Raw genomic sequence first — 17,126 nt, 5'->3', positions numbered from 1 at the left:
GTGGATACCAAATTCAAATCCCTAGTTTGCAAATTAATAACTTCAAAACAGCACAGCTAAATTCATGTTCTTTTCATGTTCACTGCTGAAAAGTTAAATTCTTCTAAGCAAAACAAAGGAAAGTCTATCATTCTCCTTGAAGGTTCAAGACGAAAAGCATATCAGTGCAAAAGCCTCTCCCTTTCTTATTCATACTGCTTGTGACTAAGGGCACACCAATATTAGCTGTGTTATCACTGTAACAAATATATCCAAAAAGTAGATGCAGTAACAAACCAGCAAGGGCAGAGACTGGCTATAAAATTATTTGTGCTCTAGACTTCAGCAGAGCAAAGCTTTCTCTCACTATTACATTGTGTGAAGAGTCTTTTTAGCTGATACTCTGACAGAAAAGAAATTGATACTTTTTAATTAAAACTTAAATGGAGTTGATATGCTGGGAAATTGAGAACAGCCATACTAGATCTAGTTCCTTCTGTGATAGTTTTAAATCTGATTTCTTATGCAAGTGAGGAGTATGAAAGATGCTTTGATCCACTCCCTTCCAAACAGCCTGTGAACAAATGGGCCATATCCAAAACAAATTGGACCAAAAGGTTACTCTTACAGCTTTCCTGAAATAAGACCTTGTCCTAAGCACTAATAATCTCAGTTATTAATTAATTAAATGTAACCATAGTCAGCCCTATCCACAGTTTGACAGCATTAATCTGGCCAAAATCCATGTATGCAGTTCCAAACCAACCATAGCAGATATCACCATTTGATGGACCAAAATCACGCGATTGAAATAGATTGCCAGGGGTTTTGCAGTGGGGGAGCTGGAGAGGAAAGGAAGTGGAGCTAAGGATATGAATAGAGATTTTGAGGACATGAAAATCTGGAGGTACTTCTGGGTGAAGGGAGTCTGGACTGTAGGAAGGGTTGGCAGCCATCAAGGAAATGGGGAACGAGAAGGTACTGGGTAAAGGGGGTTGTAATATGGATGGAGGTGGGATGGTGGTAGGTCTGTTTGGAAGGTGGGTAGAGAGGGGAGGAAAGATAAAGAATCTACAATAGAAAGTCATAAAAAGGAAGGCTTGTGCCATTCATGGAATGACATGGCCAACATTCTCGTTGCTCCTCTCTGAACCCTCTCTAGTTCTGCAGCAATGTAGAGGGACCATAACTGCACAGTGCACCCTCAACAGTAATGCACCATTGACTCCTAAGAGACACTAGAATGAGTTTGTTTCCACACCCCATCCTATTCCCTAGGTGTCATAACTCTCAGTTAGCCTTTCTGTCTGCAGGAGAGCATTTAACAGAGGTTTTCACAGAACTGGATGCAAGGGCAAGGTCCTTTTCAGCCAGCTGAAAAACCTATCAGGTTTGACTAAATCTTTCTGTTTAATATTCTTTGCTTTAGTCAATACCATGTCTTTATTTTGTCATATTGCTGTCCCTTAACCTAGGCTGTTGAAGTAACTGTGAAGCTCTCCACAGTCTTCTCTCCTCTTAACTATGGCAAAACGCTGTAATTTCATCTGCATATTTATACTCCCTCATTACCAACCCTTCTTCTAAAACAAAATAAATACACCACACATTCTTACTTCTACTATTAAACTTTGGGCGTGTCACTGTTGAGCTTCTATCAGGATGGACATTAAACTGCTCAGCTTTCAATCCGTGATGATATTTTGCCTCTTCCCTTATGACTGTTTAGGTTCTTCAACGGAGTCTTACCAGAGGCCTTTTGGAGATCTCGAGATACTGTGTGGGTTGCTTCTCTTTTAAGTGCTACGTGAGAAGCACATTTGCCTCTCAGACATGTTCTGGGTTTTGTAGATGGGGCTACACCAAAGCTGAGAAATAAGATGTCTTAAGTAGGCCCATAAATAAATGGGATCATGGATTTATGATATGGAGACATATGCTATGTGGAGGAGAAGATACCCAGAGAGTAAAGGTCTTCAAAGAGGAATGCAGCAGTGTTTCCATCACATCCTCAGTGGAAGCATTTCTACTCCTCTTTTAGAGTGGGATGCTATTTCATGGTGAAGAGTTCAATGCCTTTGTTAGTTACGAGCAATTCTGCTGTGTACTTTTCCTTTGAAGCCAGATGTTTTTCCAGGTAGAAGGGCTCAGTCTTTCAGCCATAGGAACAGCTAATTTTACTACATTTACAAGTAGGATAACATTCCTAAGGGTCAAAGGTCTGCTTTTGAGAAGATAGCAGCATTTTTTGTTGCTTGTTGATAGCTATAACCCACTTCTTAATACTTGATTTGTTATGCCATAGGCCCAGCATCGAACAAAGGTCTTTTATGCTTACCGGGCTTTGACTTATACAGTCATTTTTCCTTATGGTTGTCCTGATTGTCATTTTCTGGCAAATCCTTTCTTCCTTTTTGCCTGATAAAATAGAGAAAACGCATATTGAATCAATATACTTTTTGTACTGTATTTGCTACTAAAAATGTGAAACTGTTACAATAATTTTAATAATTATACTTTGTTTTCAATAATGTACACATTGAAACTATTATTTCCATAATTAAATAATTTTTTAGAAAGAATCTCATATATTAATAAATACTTCCTGTGCAAAACTATCAATTTTATAGCTGGATTCGTATGAGGCATCAAGTGGCCCATTAAGCTATACAGATTTTATAGATATTAAAATATTAATATGATTTTAAATTGCACATATGGCAAGATAAATATAAGCAATTAGAAAAAAGACGTCTCAAGTAATTTTGAATAGTGTTAGAATTAATTCTATTTTAATCAGAATATTGAATGTAAATAAGATTTTGATTCTGCATTTTAGAAAATTTTCAGAACTTAACATTTGAGAAGGTAAAGCTGTGAGTACAACCTTGATGCTATTTTGAATATTTAGAATTTAAATAGAACCATATAATTTCAATATATTTTTGAGAAAGATGTCCTTCAAGGAAGCTTTGAAAGAGAGAGATGCATATATTTGCTAAATATGGTGCAGTTTTTACCACCAGAACTGAAGCATGTAGCACTGAGTCAGCATACGGATCTAGGATTAGGGAAATACTGCATTTTTAAGTACATTCTGGGAGATATTGGTAGGAGTTTTTTTCTTTTATTTGGAAAATAAAGCTGTAAAGTGCAAAGCCATTTTTAACATAATAAAAATCATATTATAATAGTGAAACAATTAAACGTACAATCTTTCATGCTGTACTCCATATCAGACTGTTCTTACTATCTGTGTAATGGCAGTTATTTAGATCTCCTATTTCACTACCCATCAAAATCACCTATTAGTTTTGCTATGCAACCATGCTGTACATCCAGCATATCAAATAATAAGCAATATTCAGCAGAGTTTCTCCACCTTCAGCACATGCCTTCATGATTGTGTGTACAGAAAAAGAACAACTTTTCTGTTTCCCAGAAGCTTGTGAGGACTTTCGTAAGATAAATGAGCTCTGACTAACCAAGATATTTGGCAACCACAGCTCCAGTGGGTATTTAAAAATTAGGTTGGCTGCAGAGTACAGCTAGATTTTAATCTGCACATTGCAGGATCAAACAAGGTTCTGTTAGTGAACTAGCAGATTGCTGAACGATGGAAGCTGTTAGCCTACAGCATCTTGGTTTTCCTTCCTCAGCAACACTTAAGAAAAAGAAGTCCTCTGATACTTCCATCAGAAAGCGCTTTCCAGCATGAATACGTGTAGACAATGCAATCTTTGTACTTCTATAAGTCCTAGAGAGAGATAAATGACATTTCAGCGTAGAAGGTGCTGATGTCCAATGAAAACTCTGCTGGTATACTTTTCTCTCTCCCACCTACAGCTGTCAAGAAGATCTGCATTCAGTATCAGGTGTGCTTTTTTTACTCACTCCTTATTTGAGGCAGGAGTTTCTGTGACTTACCTATCCTTAAAGGCAAAGAATTATGATCATAATGCAACAGCTCTGTAACATTCTGTTATTTCTGGTGTAAAGAGTATTTATTAACGTGTGATTGTAATTGTACGTTCCGCCCTCCCCCCCAACATTTTCATGACTTTGTAAAACATGTTATTTGTGACAAAGAAGAAATACAGCATAAATCGTATCTGCAAAGGTGAGACCAGACAGTAATGCACACTCTTGCTCTATTTTAAGGCAAAAACAATTCCGTCGTTAAATTCAGAGCCCTGGGATCAGATTTAGAATGTCTTGGTAACCGTGTTCAGCATGAAGATATTTTTTAAAGTAACATTTCTTATGACAACTCCCTTGTACAGTAAGTTCACATATTAAAACCAATTTCAGAAATGAACAGGAGGAAGAACCATCAGCAGCATATACCATAAGTGGATGAAGCTAATTCTGACAGGTGCTGAGCAGTGAACCCTAATGAAGCTTTAGAAAACCACTGATCTGGGAGGGCAACAGGGGATCAGCATCTCTCAGTATCAGGCCCAGTACCATTAACTGCATGGTAACATTTAATGGTGGTGACAGCTATATGTGTATATCAAGCAGTGCTTACACTATTATTAAAAAAAGAAAATATGTTATTAAAAATAATACCTGGTTCACAATTAATACTATCAGTAGGCACTACTGGACTAATGGCAAAGGGTAATAGACCCAATCCAGAACCTGGCAGAATCATTAGGAATGTAAGTTTCTCATGAAATAAAAACATTTTTATATAAATGACATTTCATTAATTCTTACACTGCCAACTGCAATTTTTCTTTTAGCAAAAGATGGTGAGCTTTCCTGTTAGTCTTCCAAATTTTGAAACTCTGCAGCTGCTTCAAGTCTCGCTAAAGATGGCCTAAACTTTATTACTCCTCTGGTTAACACAAAACTGGAATGATGCTTACTTGTAAACCAAACTTTTGCAATGAGTCTCTCTATGGCAAGGTAAGAATTAAATATATGCACTCACTTTGCATGCATTGAATCAAGCTCTTTCAGAAAGATTATTTGTTCCCATTAAAACCCCAAGGTGTTGCAAGCTCTATTTGTAAGTACTCTTTTTAACTGTTTCATCCAGGGCACATGCTTTTAGTTAAAAATAAAACAAAAATAAAATAGCATATCATTGCATGAATTACATCTGGTTTTTTTAGCAGCCACCTCAGCAAGTATTTCTGAAGTATAACGATGCGTTTTCTGAGGCCACAGAATATGGCCAAAATTATAAATCTTCCTGGTCAACAGAAAACCAGTAGCCATTAATTCTTTAGACTACTTTTCTAAATAAAGCCAACCTAATGGGGGGGGGGGGGGGAGGGTTAGTTAAATATTTTTCAACATAGTTTATCTCATTAGAGAAAGAATATTGATTAGTAAGATTTTAGCACAATTCTGGTGTGTTACTTTTCTATGCTGATTCTCATTCAAAAAAAAAGTATTCTGTTGTATTAAAATAGCTTTTATTTTCTATGTTTTGGATACAATAGAAAAACAATACTTGCAGTTCACTTTCAAAGCTTTGCATAACTTGGAAACTTGAGTATTGTTCTGTATTTGATAAAGATGAATATTTCTCCTTATATCGCTGAGTTATTTACAATACATTGCACTTCTGAATTTTATTTAAGAACTGTGCAATATGTGGCTATAAGTCTGTGACTTCCTATTCAACATTATTAAGTAAAGGTTTGTCTAAAAAAATTCCAAAGACTAATTTGCTTATATATTTTAACTCTAATGTTGAAAACAAAAAAGGTCAAAAAAGAGGCGGGAGGATTTTCTGTGGCATTCAACAAGTTCTTGCTCTACACAATTAGTTTTACACTTGGTAATAAAGCCTTTCCTAGTCAAAACTGCAGAGAAAATCAGTTTGTTCTCAACTGACTTTTAAAATTGCATAAATTATGAAGCCTTTATATAAGCTTGCATCACAATTCATCATGTTTTAAAGTTACACACTCAGAAAATGTGAATGTATTCCCAGATATTAAAAAGTAAATTTTATATAAGGGTTGCTAATGTCAGTATTACTCTAATTTTCCTCATTTGGGATTTAAAAAAAAAAAAAATTATTCCAGTATTTTGGCCCTAGAAAATACATACTAGTGATACAGAATAAATTGGTAAATTTGGAGACGTATTTCAAAACGTCATCGAATTAGGAATCAATTTTAGGGGGAAAATCCTTATCCTTTATGGTGAAAATTATATAGGCAATATTTTGGCATCAGCTTAGCAATAAAGAGAATGTTTTCATTATTTTAATCAAAATAATTTTCATCTTCCACAGGTTATATTTGGAGAGATTTGGTTATACTCCAGAACAATAATGTTAAAAATCACCAAGTCAGCAGCCAAATGAAGCAAGACCTTTTAATAGGAGTAGTTAGGTAACTATAACAATTTTATGTGATTTGGGGGAGGACTGCATGCTTTTTTCTTCTCGATGTCCCAGCAACTGAGGTTAAAAACCAAGCCCTCCAAAACCAAAGCCAAACTAGCACATATTGCAGCCTTGATCACTTACAGGTCTTGCAGCAGCCATCATTATACGTCTGCACAATTCCTCCATTCTAGGAAAGTAAAAAGGAGAATATATCAAAAAAGACTGTGCTCAATGCAAAGGTGAATTGTATCTCAAGACATTCCATGCTTTAGCGATGTCCAACTAATACAAAATAGTATCACTGAAATCAAGAGAATTACACAGGTATGTATCAGCTGAAGGTTTGGTTCACAAATTCTTTACAGCCTTTGATATTGAAAATGAACTTACCACTGCTTGTCTGAGCTGATCTAGTCTCCTTTGAATAAGCCACTTAGTTTCGATAAGTATCTTTTTATATCATCCACTACCATCTATTTCCCGACCACTGAGATTTATTAGGATGGTTTAAAAAATTAATGTGTGCAACTTTGCTGATGATGTAAAAGGATTTACACTGATCATATGCCAAGGAGAAAATGAATACCTAATAAGTAGCTTTTTACAACATTAACTATATATATATACACACACACATGCTTTTGAAAGAGAACATTAACTGCAGAATTTCAGAACCATTGGTGTGCTCAATTCCTTTTCTCAATTATAGTCTTTGTTATTGATTTCTGCTAAAGTTGCTTGTTAGCTAGAAAGTAAAAATGTATGAAAGTGAAGAAAATGTCCTTTTGAAATTAAAAGAGAGCATGAGAGGGAGAGAGACAGAGAGAGAGGCTGTCAGAATCTGTCACAATCAGTGCAAGCGAGAAACATGTGCCCACAATTTTAGTGCATAGCCCAGAACTGCATATCAAGCAGACAACTGACCATAAAGAGCACTCTTACGATAACAACAGACAAAAGACATGTTTAAGCTTCCATCTTTTCATGCTAGCATGCATTTTTTATCTCTTTACAGAAAAATTACTGAATAAGTTGTTCAAGAACTTCTTAAATGAGCACTTAAACTCAGCCTCCTAAATCCATATTCATAAATTATCCTGAGCTGCCTGTCAGAAGAGCTTTCTCCTCGGCTAGTGGTTCAAGTCTATGCTCAGCATCTCTGAAAAACAGGTCAGACTGATTCAGGAAGTTAATTTTAGGGCTCCATTCTTTAAAATCTTAACCATTATTACTAAGGAAAGATCCTAATATATGGTGACAGAAAGGTTCCAAGAAAGAAGCTTGAGCATAAAGTCAAAGTAGAACAGGCGTTAAATTTAGATAGAATGCCTTCTTCAGGATTGGAAGAAATAAGGACTTTTTTAAACAAATGCAATGGATAAGTAGGACTTGTGCTAAATTTGTGTTAAATTTATAATCTGTAGTCAAGGCAGCAATGGTACTTACCCTCCCTACATGTATATTTATTTTATTATTATTTGTAGCTTATATTAAATATATGATGTACTGCAAGTGCAAGAATTATGGCAAGTATTATAAAGTTAGAGAAGTCTTAAATTAGAAATGAAATTGTAAACAAATACGGAATCTACGTGAAGCATCCACATTCTTCAAACCAGTTTATATGGGTATGCCAAATTTATATTTTTAGATATATGATGTAGGTAGATACCTTTTCATGTATGATAGATATTTTTTGTTATGTTATACAAAGTTTAGTTTAAGAGATGAAGTTTATATCTACTCTGTCATCTTTCTAAGCTTTGCACAACTTAAGGAATTTTTAATATAGCCCACTTTTATATGTAGCATTTCTGAATTGTGTGGTCCAATTTATTAAGTGTACGTGTACTACGAACTTGGCAAAGTGTTATTCCAAACCAAAGTAAGACATAGTGATTGGAACTTTATATAGTGGTACGTCAAGCATGATTCCAATTCCACAATATTTTAAAAGCAGTCATCATTAAGACCCAAACAAACTTTCATACTCCTCACAGATATTTTGTTAGTCAAAAAGCAAGAAGGAACATAGAAGACAATGTAAAGGTAGCGAGTAAATTGCTTGCTTTCATGTTTTTACTTACCACTTTTTTAATTTAAAGAAAGTACATGAGGTATGCATGCACTGTCAACTGTAAGCCAAACTCCACATCAGTTATTGTCACTTACCTCACCCCAAGTACAAACCTTTGTACACTCAGTGTCATTAAAAGGGGGGCAGACAACACTTGATCCCAGTATCATAGCCCCCGCAGCAGTCTTTGCACACTTGTAGTTGGTGCAGTTGGAGCTCCAGGTGCTTCCTACCTGAATACATAGAACGAAACCATTGCCAGGAAAGACAAAACATTTCAGCTTTATCTCCAACCCCAAATGTCTGTAGAAGTGGTGCCCTCACACTGTAGTACCTGCTGGAGTGGAAAGTTTATTGCAGACCACCCACAGGCAGCAAAGGGAGAACCATCCCCCAACTGCCAGTGGCTACTCCTGCCTGGAGCCATGGCTCTACTCTCCAGCATGCTGCCCAGCATGGGCGTCCTAGTGCAGAACGAAAGGGCTCTGTGCCAGAAAAAAAGTTCAATAGTTTCTTTTTCTCCAAAAGCAATGGGAAGCATGAACCAAGTCATGGCCACATCTAAATTTCCTTGCATGTGGATGCTGGAACACACCATCAGGATCCTGACCCCAGTGCTTCAGTTTGCACACTTTCTTTCTGTAGAAACCAGAATGAGGAGAAGAGTGGCCCTGGGAAGAGGGGGACATAGGAGTCCTCATGTGGACTCAGAAGCTCCCAACGCATCCGAATCACAGTATATGACTTAGACTTACAATTTGCACCCTACCCTGCACTTAGAGCATACGCAGCCTTAAGTAAATGATGACATTCGCATATCTTTGTAGAAAATATTACAACCGATAAAATGAAATAAGGTATTCACCTAGTGTGAAATGGCAGGTCTTTAAATCAACACACTTTTTTCCTATTATATACCATAAATAGTCCATAAGTACGTAACCAGCAGTAAGGAGGTGTGAAACAAGACTCACAGCATGACTTAACTAGGAAGTGACTGTCAGACACCTGTTTATCATATTATTATAGTTATTTTCTATCTCTGTCTAGAGGCACTTACCTCATACACAATTAGTGTTCCATTCTCAGTATGAAAAGAGCAGGACACGTTTTGACAGGTACCACAACAAGTATGGTGACTGGAGGAAGGAATATATATTTGATGCTGGAAAGAAAGGAAAGCAAAAAGAGAAAAAAACAAGTATTTTTTTGAACATACAGTATATGAAAATTCATTGATTTCTGAAACTAAAAATACCAAGAGAAACAATATACAGATGGATGGATGGATACGTTTACATATGCTGCTAGAAATTGCCTCTCAAAATAATCCTGGGGACACACAATACACATCATCACTGTTAAGTTCTCAAGTTCTTGCTGAGCGAACAGGACTAGCAAAAGTCTTCACTTTGACTTTTATCCTAATTGTGTCATTGTGCTCACAAATTGCATCATTCCTGTATTTTAATTATACTCACAGCTTCACATTGCTGGGAACAGTTCACCATTGTAAAATGCATGGCGTTGTATCCCGTGTTCTGATCTTTTTCTTGTAAACACTGTACAGTGTAACAAAGGTCTCCATCCAAGTACTGAATCACTGACTGTCCAGGATTCAGTACTGTGACCTCTTGGAAGATGCACACATCATCCTTCTCTAACACCAAAAGAAATAAATGTTACCAGAGGGGAAAAAAAAAAAAAAATCATCAGGCAAATTAACGAAATCACTGTAAAGACAAAAGTAGGGCAAAGTCCTACGCTCTGCAAAAGTATTCTAATTTTTAGACTTGATTGGTTTGTGGTTTTAATTACCAAACAAGGGGGGGGGGGGAGGAGGTGTAATTCAGCTTAAGAAAATGCTACAAAATGCAAAACTGCCTAAAACTGATAGTGTTCCTACCATGAAAGTAAAAAAAAAAAAATCTGTTGTTCTTATTTTTAAAGAATTCTAATGTTTAACATTGGGCTAAGTACACTATATGAATTATTCTGCACACCACAAAATGTAGCCTTTCTGCCAATTAAACTAGTATGTCTGCAGTTACCTGTGGGACAGTAATATGCTCAAGCTGTACTGTAAATGCGTGCTTTGCTCCTGGAGGCAGTCTAGCCTGGGCTGCAGTCAGGATTGCAGCATACCTCAAGCACACCCATGCACAGTACAGCTGAAATCTAGTCTACATGGTGTAGCTCCATGCGGGAAGGAAGCAGAGGTCTGATCTTAAGACTGGGTACCTACCCTCGTGCTGGCTGGACAGGTCTGTTGCTCTGGTGTGAGATGTCTCATTTGTGCTCGACAGTGGACTAGGAGTAGTCGCACCGCTCACACTCAGCTAAGGTTCACAACCTGCTTCCTATCTGCCTCTCACCAGAGAGACTGTCCCTCACTCTGAAAGCATGGACAGTTTTACGACCCTCCTACACCTCACCAGAACAGACACAAAATGGATGGGTTAGCAGACAAAGCATCATATTCAGAAAAGAGAGCATAATTGCATAACTAGGTAGACACCCATAAAATCAAAATAAAAGAGCATTTACATTTGAGAAGGCTATTATGGTCCTACTTCTGCTTTCTTTGCATGCCCTTTTTACTAAAAACTAAAACAAACCAGCTAGGAATATGAAAAAGTTACCACAAATGTAGTGAGTGCATCCACAAGCGCTGGAAACACTATCTATTTTTTTAACTTCTCCCTGAGTACAAAAAGATAAAAAAGTTTGCAGAGTCATACACAATAATATATAGTGCTAAACAGACAATTTTTCTCTAAAAATGTAAAATACTACTTTCATCACTTCCACCCCTGCTTTCATAAAAGAGAAAAATTGCAATGTACTCAAAAAGTAGCACATTGACTTATTCAATGTGTTTATCTCTTTAAACAGGAGCAAAGCACTTCATTTTCTCTAGGAACGCATATGAATAGCAGAGTCGCTAAACAGCAATTTTTTCTGAGATACAAAGTTATTTCAATAATAAAAATATTAGCAAAAGACTGCCTTCTATGAATTTTCTTCTAAAAGACAGGTGAAAGCTATTCAAATTTGCAACTCCTGTTTAGACTTTACATCATGCAGTCTTCACATAAGGGGAAGACAAGGACAAGCTACAGACATTTGATAGGGAAAATATCCTGTCACTATGGTAATAATGGGAGTTTGAACATTCACTCATAATGATTTTCCAGATCCAGATCCTATTACAAGAAAGTATGTGAGGAGCAAAATATTTATGACTTCTCATATCAGCTAAATTCAATAATGTTAAATTATTTTAATCAAAAGCATAAATGATTAACAAAATAACATTTCTCGAGATGATACATATGATCATAAAGCTCACTCCTCATTAATTATTAAAAACGGTTGGGAATTATTTACATGGAAAACCTTCCCAGCATATTGTTTCGAGTCAACATTGAACAGAGTAATATTACAGTTGCTTTTCTTCTTTGACATCTTAAAACACACAAAGTGAAATTTCCCCAAGGAATAGTTGACAACACTGTGCAGACGCTTGATGGAGTTACATGCTTGGGCTGGAGATTGGGAGGCAGTCCCAGCCTGTCCCTGTTCAGCCTCATTGCCCTTTACAACTAATTGAAACAAGGAATGGAAAGGGAGGAGTAAGAGGGCTGAACACCATTAATAAAAATATCTAAAGGACAGTGCTTACCAATTTACAGGTCAGCATAGTGGCGTTTTCACAGCTACATTCTGAGAAGAGAACAAGAAAACGGTATTAGTCAGTTAGCTAACCGTTAGCTTTTGTTAACAGCAGTGACGAAGGAATAGAGCAATAATTACCACAGTGCCATTCTGGACAACACTGCCCAGGTATTTTTTCCTTCACAAGTGTCATGTCATCTGTGCAATTCATAGGAGGCTCAGGACAAAGATTTTCATCGCAAACTAAATGGGGGGAAAAGACATGTATGAGAATTTATTCAAATTTTGTTTAATTTTCCAGCTTATATTTCTCTTGATAAACTATTATAAAAATAATGACATTTTTAATGCATTTTTATTGTGTTTCTTAAGCATCTGAATTATATTTGGAACTGAAAAATAAACAAAGATTTTCAAAAGTGTTTTTAGTTGCCTTAGAACATGTTTAAATTCTCAGAAAACATCACACAGGAATCATTTAATATTCTTGCTACTTCAGAGTCACTCAAGCTGATAACTAGTACCAAAGACAACTAAAATCACAGCTTTTGGAAAACATGTTTTTTCTCTCGGCTACAAATGTGCTGTAAAGCGCATTTCTGTAAGACAAAAGGGAGCAAATGCTCTCCTGGGATGAATCCAATAAGAAAATACCTGCCTGTCTTATCGGAGGTGACTTACTGGGACTCTGAAAGAAGGCCATGTACTAAGATCTAACATCTACCTGCCAGAATTTGGCAAAAACAGTGCCAAATGCCTTTGTGGAAACTTTCACCTGGGTGCAAGTGCTAGGAAAAGGAAAGGACCAACACATGGAACCACCTGAAGTAAAAATGACTAAGCTCCAAACTTACTGGAAGACAATTTAATTAATTGAAATTACCCAAAGACCGCAACAGGACAAGAGTTAATCTAAATTAAGCAGTTACACTTGTAGACGTTACTTAAGAACATATAGCACAGCTTCTGTGTTTTATGAGGCTACCAAAGAGACTACATTACACTGCAAATATTTTTCTTACGGCTCCTCATTTTTTGAATAGTAGTCAGCCCAGCAGTACTTGAACCCCCTGGCCTAATCCTTCCCCTAAAAGCCAAAAGTGCAAAGAAGCTGCCTAAACACTAATGAATGGTACAACAGGGGAACAAGATGGAAGCTGTTTTATTACAGGTATTTTAAAATGTAAACAATTGTCTATTTATATTCCAAGGATGGGATTCAGTTCCACATTAAGGTATCGGTATTTAGATCACCCTGAAAGTAGCTATATGCTGTCTGGTGAACTAAATAACCTCTCCAGACTCCATTGAGTTAGACCACCACTGAATATACCAAGAACTTTGAACCCATCTCAAGTGCAGACAACCTCATTTAGATCTCCTCATCTCTATCTGAAGCCCACCCTAAGTGCTGAATCAAAAAAATCTTCACACACACACACACTGTCTGTCATTTTTACTAAATTTGGTAACTTATTGAACTGCCAGCATACTCACCGCAGTAGTAATGAGGACAACAGTAATGTATGGTATTAAGGTCTACAGTGAGAATTTCCCCTTCATTACACAAGGGAACAGGCTCAATGCAGGATTCACAAACTAAATTAAAAAGAATTAGACATATATAAAGTTTTAAATACTCAATAGTTAGCACATGTGAATTCTATTTAATAGACTATATAACAAGTTATATAATGTTTGTTACTTGGATAACAGCTTTTAGGGATTGACATTGAAATATAAAAACGTAACGAACTTCAAGTATGATGTTCAAAATGATGTTGGAAATAAAAGATCCCAAACCCCAAGACTAATTCATGCTCCAGTCAGCCTGACCTGTGTGAAGTCTCACTGACCTCTCCAAGAATTCCTGGCTTAAGTTATTAGGTTTAGAACTATAGACTGCTTTTGTAAATACTTAACTATTCCTTAGTTACCCATAAAAATATTAGAGGCTTCTTACTGCAGAGATAAGAGAAACAACAAGGATCTTCCTGTTTTGCTTCAACAATAAATTGATCTTCTCTGCAGTCCAGCTGGGAAGCATTGAAACAAACTGAAGGATCACATTCTGTAGGATGTGAAATAAACAGCATTTTTAAAAGAGTCACAGAAACAATACTGAAAAGATAAAGAAAAGATATTCTTCATCTACTAAATAAAACACCAAATTGACTGTAAATCAAACGTGACACAAAACGCAAACAAAAAAATATTGGAGAGCGTGGAAAAAAATACATCATTGCCTGGTGCTATTTACAATGTCCCATTCTGCTAGCAATCAAACCAGCTTGTAAGGCAAATTTTCTTACAACACATAATACAAGTGTGGAAAATGGCCCAGTAACTGTGTTTCTGTATTTCCCTTACCACATCGGTACTGTGGACAGCAGGACAGGGGGTGGTAGCCTACCACTAATTTTTCATTGGGGTTGCATGTTGGAATAATGGCATCGCACAATGACATGTTACATTCTGTGGGATAAAACACAGTCAATTTTGACATATTTGAACAGATACAAGTGCAAGTCCTATAGCTCAAGATATTTAATACCATCTAGTATAGAGATCCACAAACTAAGAGCAGCCCAAGTCAGCTTAAAGCGCACTCCATACCATCATGTAGACCTCTGAGCTCAACCCAGGGCTGGTATAGCTCCATTCATGTGGCACTGTGCAAGCACAGTTATATCCCTCTTAAAGCAGGTATTTACTTGCTCTGCTTCCTACACATGAAACCAGCTAAAATGTCCCAGTGAAAATATTCCCTAAACAAATTGACAATACAGTGTTGGTTACAGGTATCTGAACTGATGAAGAAAAGCACCATACCGGCTGGACCATTCGTTCTTGTTTTCCTTGAAGATGTTATGAAGAAATAAGTATCTTTTGCTTAACATTTTAGGATCAATACATTTATTCTTTTTTTTAACAACCATGGCTGGACAGAATATTAGTATTCAGTGATCAGCTCACAGAATACTGCTTCTGGGAAACAGCAGTAGGTCAGAGGATACTGCTCTTGACACAAAAGCACTAATGAGAATAGCAAACAGGCTCTGATGACAGCCCCTATTACCAAGGTATTTTTATCATCGAGTATTTATCAATTTCTTTTGACATTCCACCCAAGAGCTTAAAAATTCATTTGTAAGAGAAGTTTTGTTTCAGTAGTGGACTTCTAAGAAAAAAAAAAATATTTCAGTGAGTCAGTTCTTACAAAGAAAAGCAGCCTGCTTTGCTGGCCCAACCAACCACAAGTACCTAAAAATCACTTCTGAAAAATGTTACCTTGAACCCTGTCTAAAGATTGTCATCTGCCAGTGAGGGTCAAGCACTTACCTTATACTTCTCTTACTGAAAACGGGTGTGGTACATACCACAAACTTTCTTTGGACAGCAAGCTCTCTCTTCGATGACATGTATGATAACTTCCCCTTCTCTTTCACAGACTGGTGGAGGATCCTCGTTGCATTCAGGTTCTACAGCAACAATGCGTCCATTTTCTAAACAGTTGTACATGCAACAGCCTCTCATGGACTCATTCCAAATCTCCCCAGCAGAGCGGGGTTGTCCTTTGTTATCTGTACATGCTGAGACAAAAAACATTATATCCCTTCGACAAGTGGAGAGTGCAGATTTCCTGCAAGCAACTATGAATTGCATAAAATTATTGCATAAAATAAGAGTGCTGTGGAGCATTATGATCAAGGAATCCAAGAAAAGATGATGACCTTAAAACCCCAAATGAACAAATGCTTCACTATGGTTGAAAATAAATACTGAGTGCAAGGGAGAGAACCTGCACATGCTACTTCAGGAAAGAAAGCCTGGGAGCTACGGAAGAAAGACCATCATTTTTCCCCAACAGAAGTACATCAGCACTGGGTCTTGAATCCAAGTGAGCTGAAAGCACAGACCGCTGTAGCTTGAGATACAGCGAGGCTCTGTTGAAGGGAGCTGTACCAGATTCACGCTTACTGAGGACTGACACAGAACTTAAACATCACTTACACTGAGCTGTGGTTAATATTAGCATATCTGCAAAATCACTCTGTCCTGCTGCACTTACTACATTTTTCTTCTGGTATACAGAGGTCAGAGTCCGTTCTATGCAGAATAGTGCCATTTTTACACACACAGTCTTCCCTTAAATAGGAACAGGGAGAATCTTCATAGAACCATTTATTCAAGCAGGTCTTGGCTTCACAGGGTTGCACACAAGGCTGGTATTCCTTGCCCTCAGGACAACTCAATGCTGCAAGTCATAAAAATAGGACATTAAGTGCTATTATTCTTCCAGCATTTAATTGGATAAATAGTAAGAACAAATGTATCATAGAAAGCATGCATTTATATTTTTATCAGTACTTCAGGTAAGCAACTCATTCAATCAAGATTAAAACTGATTCATGACACCTTGACTAAAACAATACATGTTAAGATAAGAACTTGCACCCTGATTTACTAATGCTGTGGTAGAATGAGGTGGCACTTACAATAACAATAGAAAGAAATATATTTTTAACTCATCACTAAACACTGCAGCAGGTGTAGAACATGATTATCTGCTTACAACAGTAATCAGGTGTCCTCCATTTAATGCAGATGTTGTGCTTGTTACATAAAGCCACATATGCAGAAAGTGCGTCACACTCATAATTCCAAAAATAAGTACTGTTGAGCCACATCTTCTCACAAAACTCCTGTGGTGACACCTAGGAACATATTGTAATTAAGAATTAACAAGAAGAGCTTTCTGTAATTAAAATAAATCATTAATTACAAGAAATAATACAGCTGCAAGAGAAAAAATCACAAGCAGTGTCTAAAGTAAAAAATACTGATTCTGCAAAACTTAAACTTCCAGAATTTTTTATGCTCATTAGTAGGCACAGAACACAGTCCTAATGAGATTGTCACACTACTTACAAGAACTTTTGAAGTATAGCCCTGTCAGCTAAAAGTAAAAAATCTCAGCTAAACGTTGCTCCTATACCTTCCATAAATTCCTGCTGTGAATGAATTATTACTGAG

General features: G+C 36.8%; 1 protein-coding gene across 1 annotated transcript in view; it reads right to left on the bottom strand.

Annotated features, from left to right (window-relative positions):
- OTOGL (otogelin-like) overlaps positions 1-17,126 on the bottom strand; it is a 95,796-nt gene that overhangs the window by 461 nt on the left and 78,209 nt on the right. The window contains exons 44-57 of the mRNA XM_010561966.1: positions 16,666-16,807; positions 16,162-16,347; positions 15,470-15,682; positions 14,460-14,564; positions 14,053-14,160; positions 13,587-13,688; positions 12,228-12,332; positions 12,097-12,137; positions 11,054-11,114; positions 9,893-10,071; positions 9,472-9,576; positions 8,525-8,644; positions 6,476-6,521; positions 2,318-2,397 (exon numbers count right to left, since the gene is read on the bottom strand). Of these exons, the coding sequence (XP_010560268.1) occupies positions 2,318-2,397; positions 6,476-6,521; positions 8,525-8,644; positions 9,472-9,576; positions 9,893-10,071; positions 11,054-11,114; positions 12,097-12,137; positions 12,228-12,332; positions 13,587-13,688; positions 14,053-14,160; positions 14,460-14,564; positions 15,470-15,682; positions 16,162-16,347; positions 16,666-16,807 (1,593 nt within the window). The remainder of the gene's footprint in view (positions 1-2,317; positions 2,398-6,475; positions 6,522-8,524; positions 8,645-9,471; positions 9,577-9,892; positions 10,072-11,053; positions 11,115-12,096; positions 12,138-12,227; positions 12,333-13,586; positions 13,689-14,052; positions 14,161-14,459; positions 14,565-15,469; positions 15,683-16,161; positions 16,348-16,665; positions 16,808-17,126) is intronic.

The sequence above is a fragment of the Haliaeetus leucocephalus genome, unplaced genomic scaffold (genome assembly GCF_000737465.1).
Source record: "Haliaeetus leucocephalus isolate CR32 unplaced genomic scaffold, Haliaeetus_leucocephalus-4.0 Scaffold151, whole genome shotgun sequence".
Classification (NCBI taxonomy): domain Eukaryota; kingdom Metazoa; phylum Chordata; class Aves; order Accipitriformes; family Accipitridae; genus Haliaeetus; species Haliaeetus leucocephalus.
This window is presented reverse-complemented; position numbering and strand designations above follow the sequence as displayed.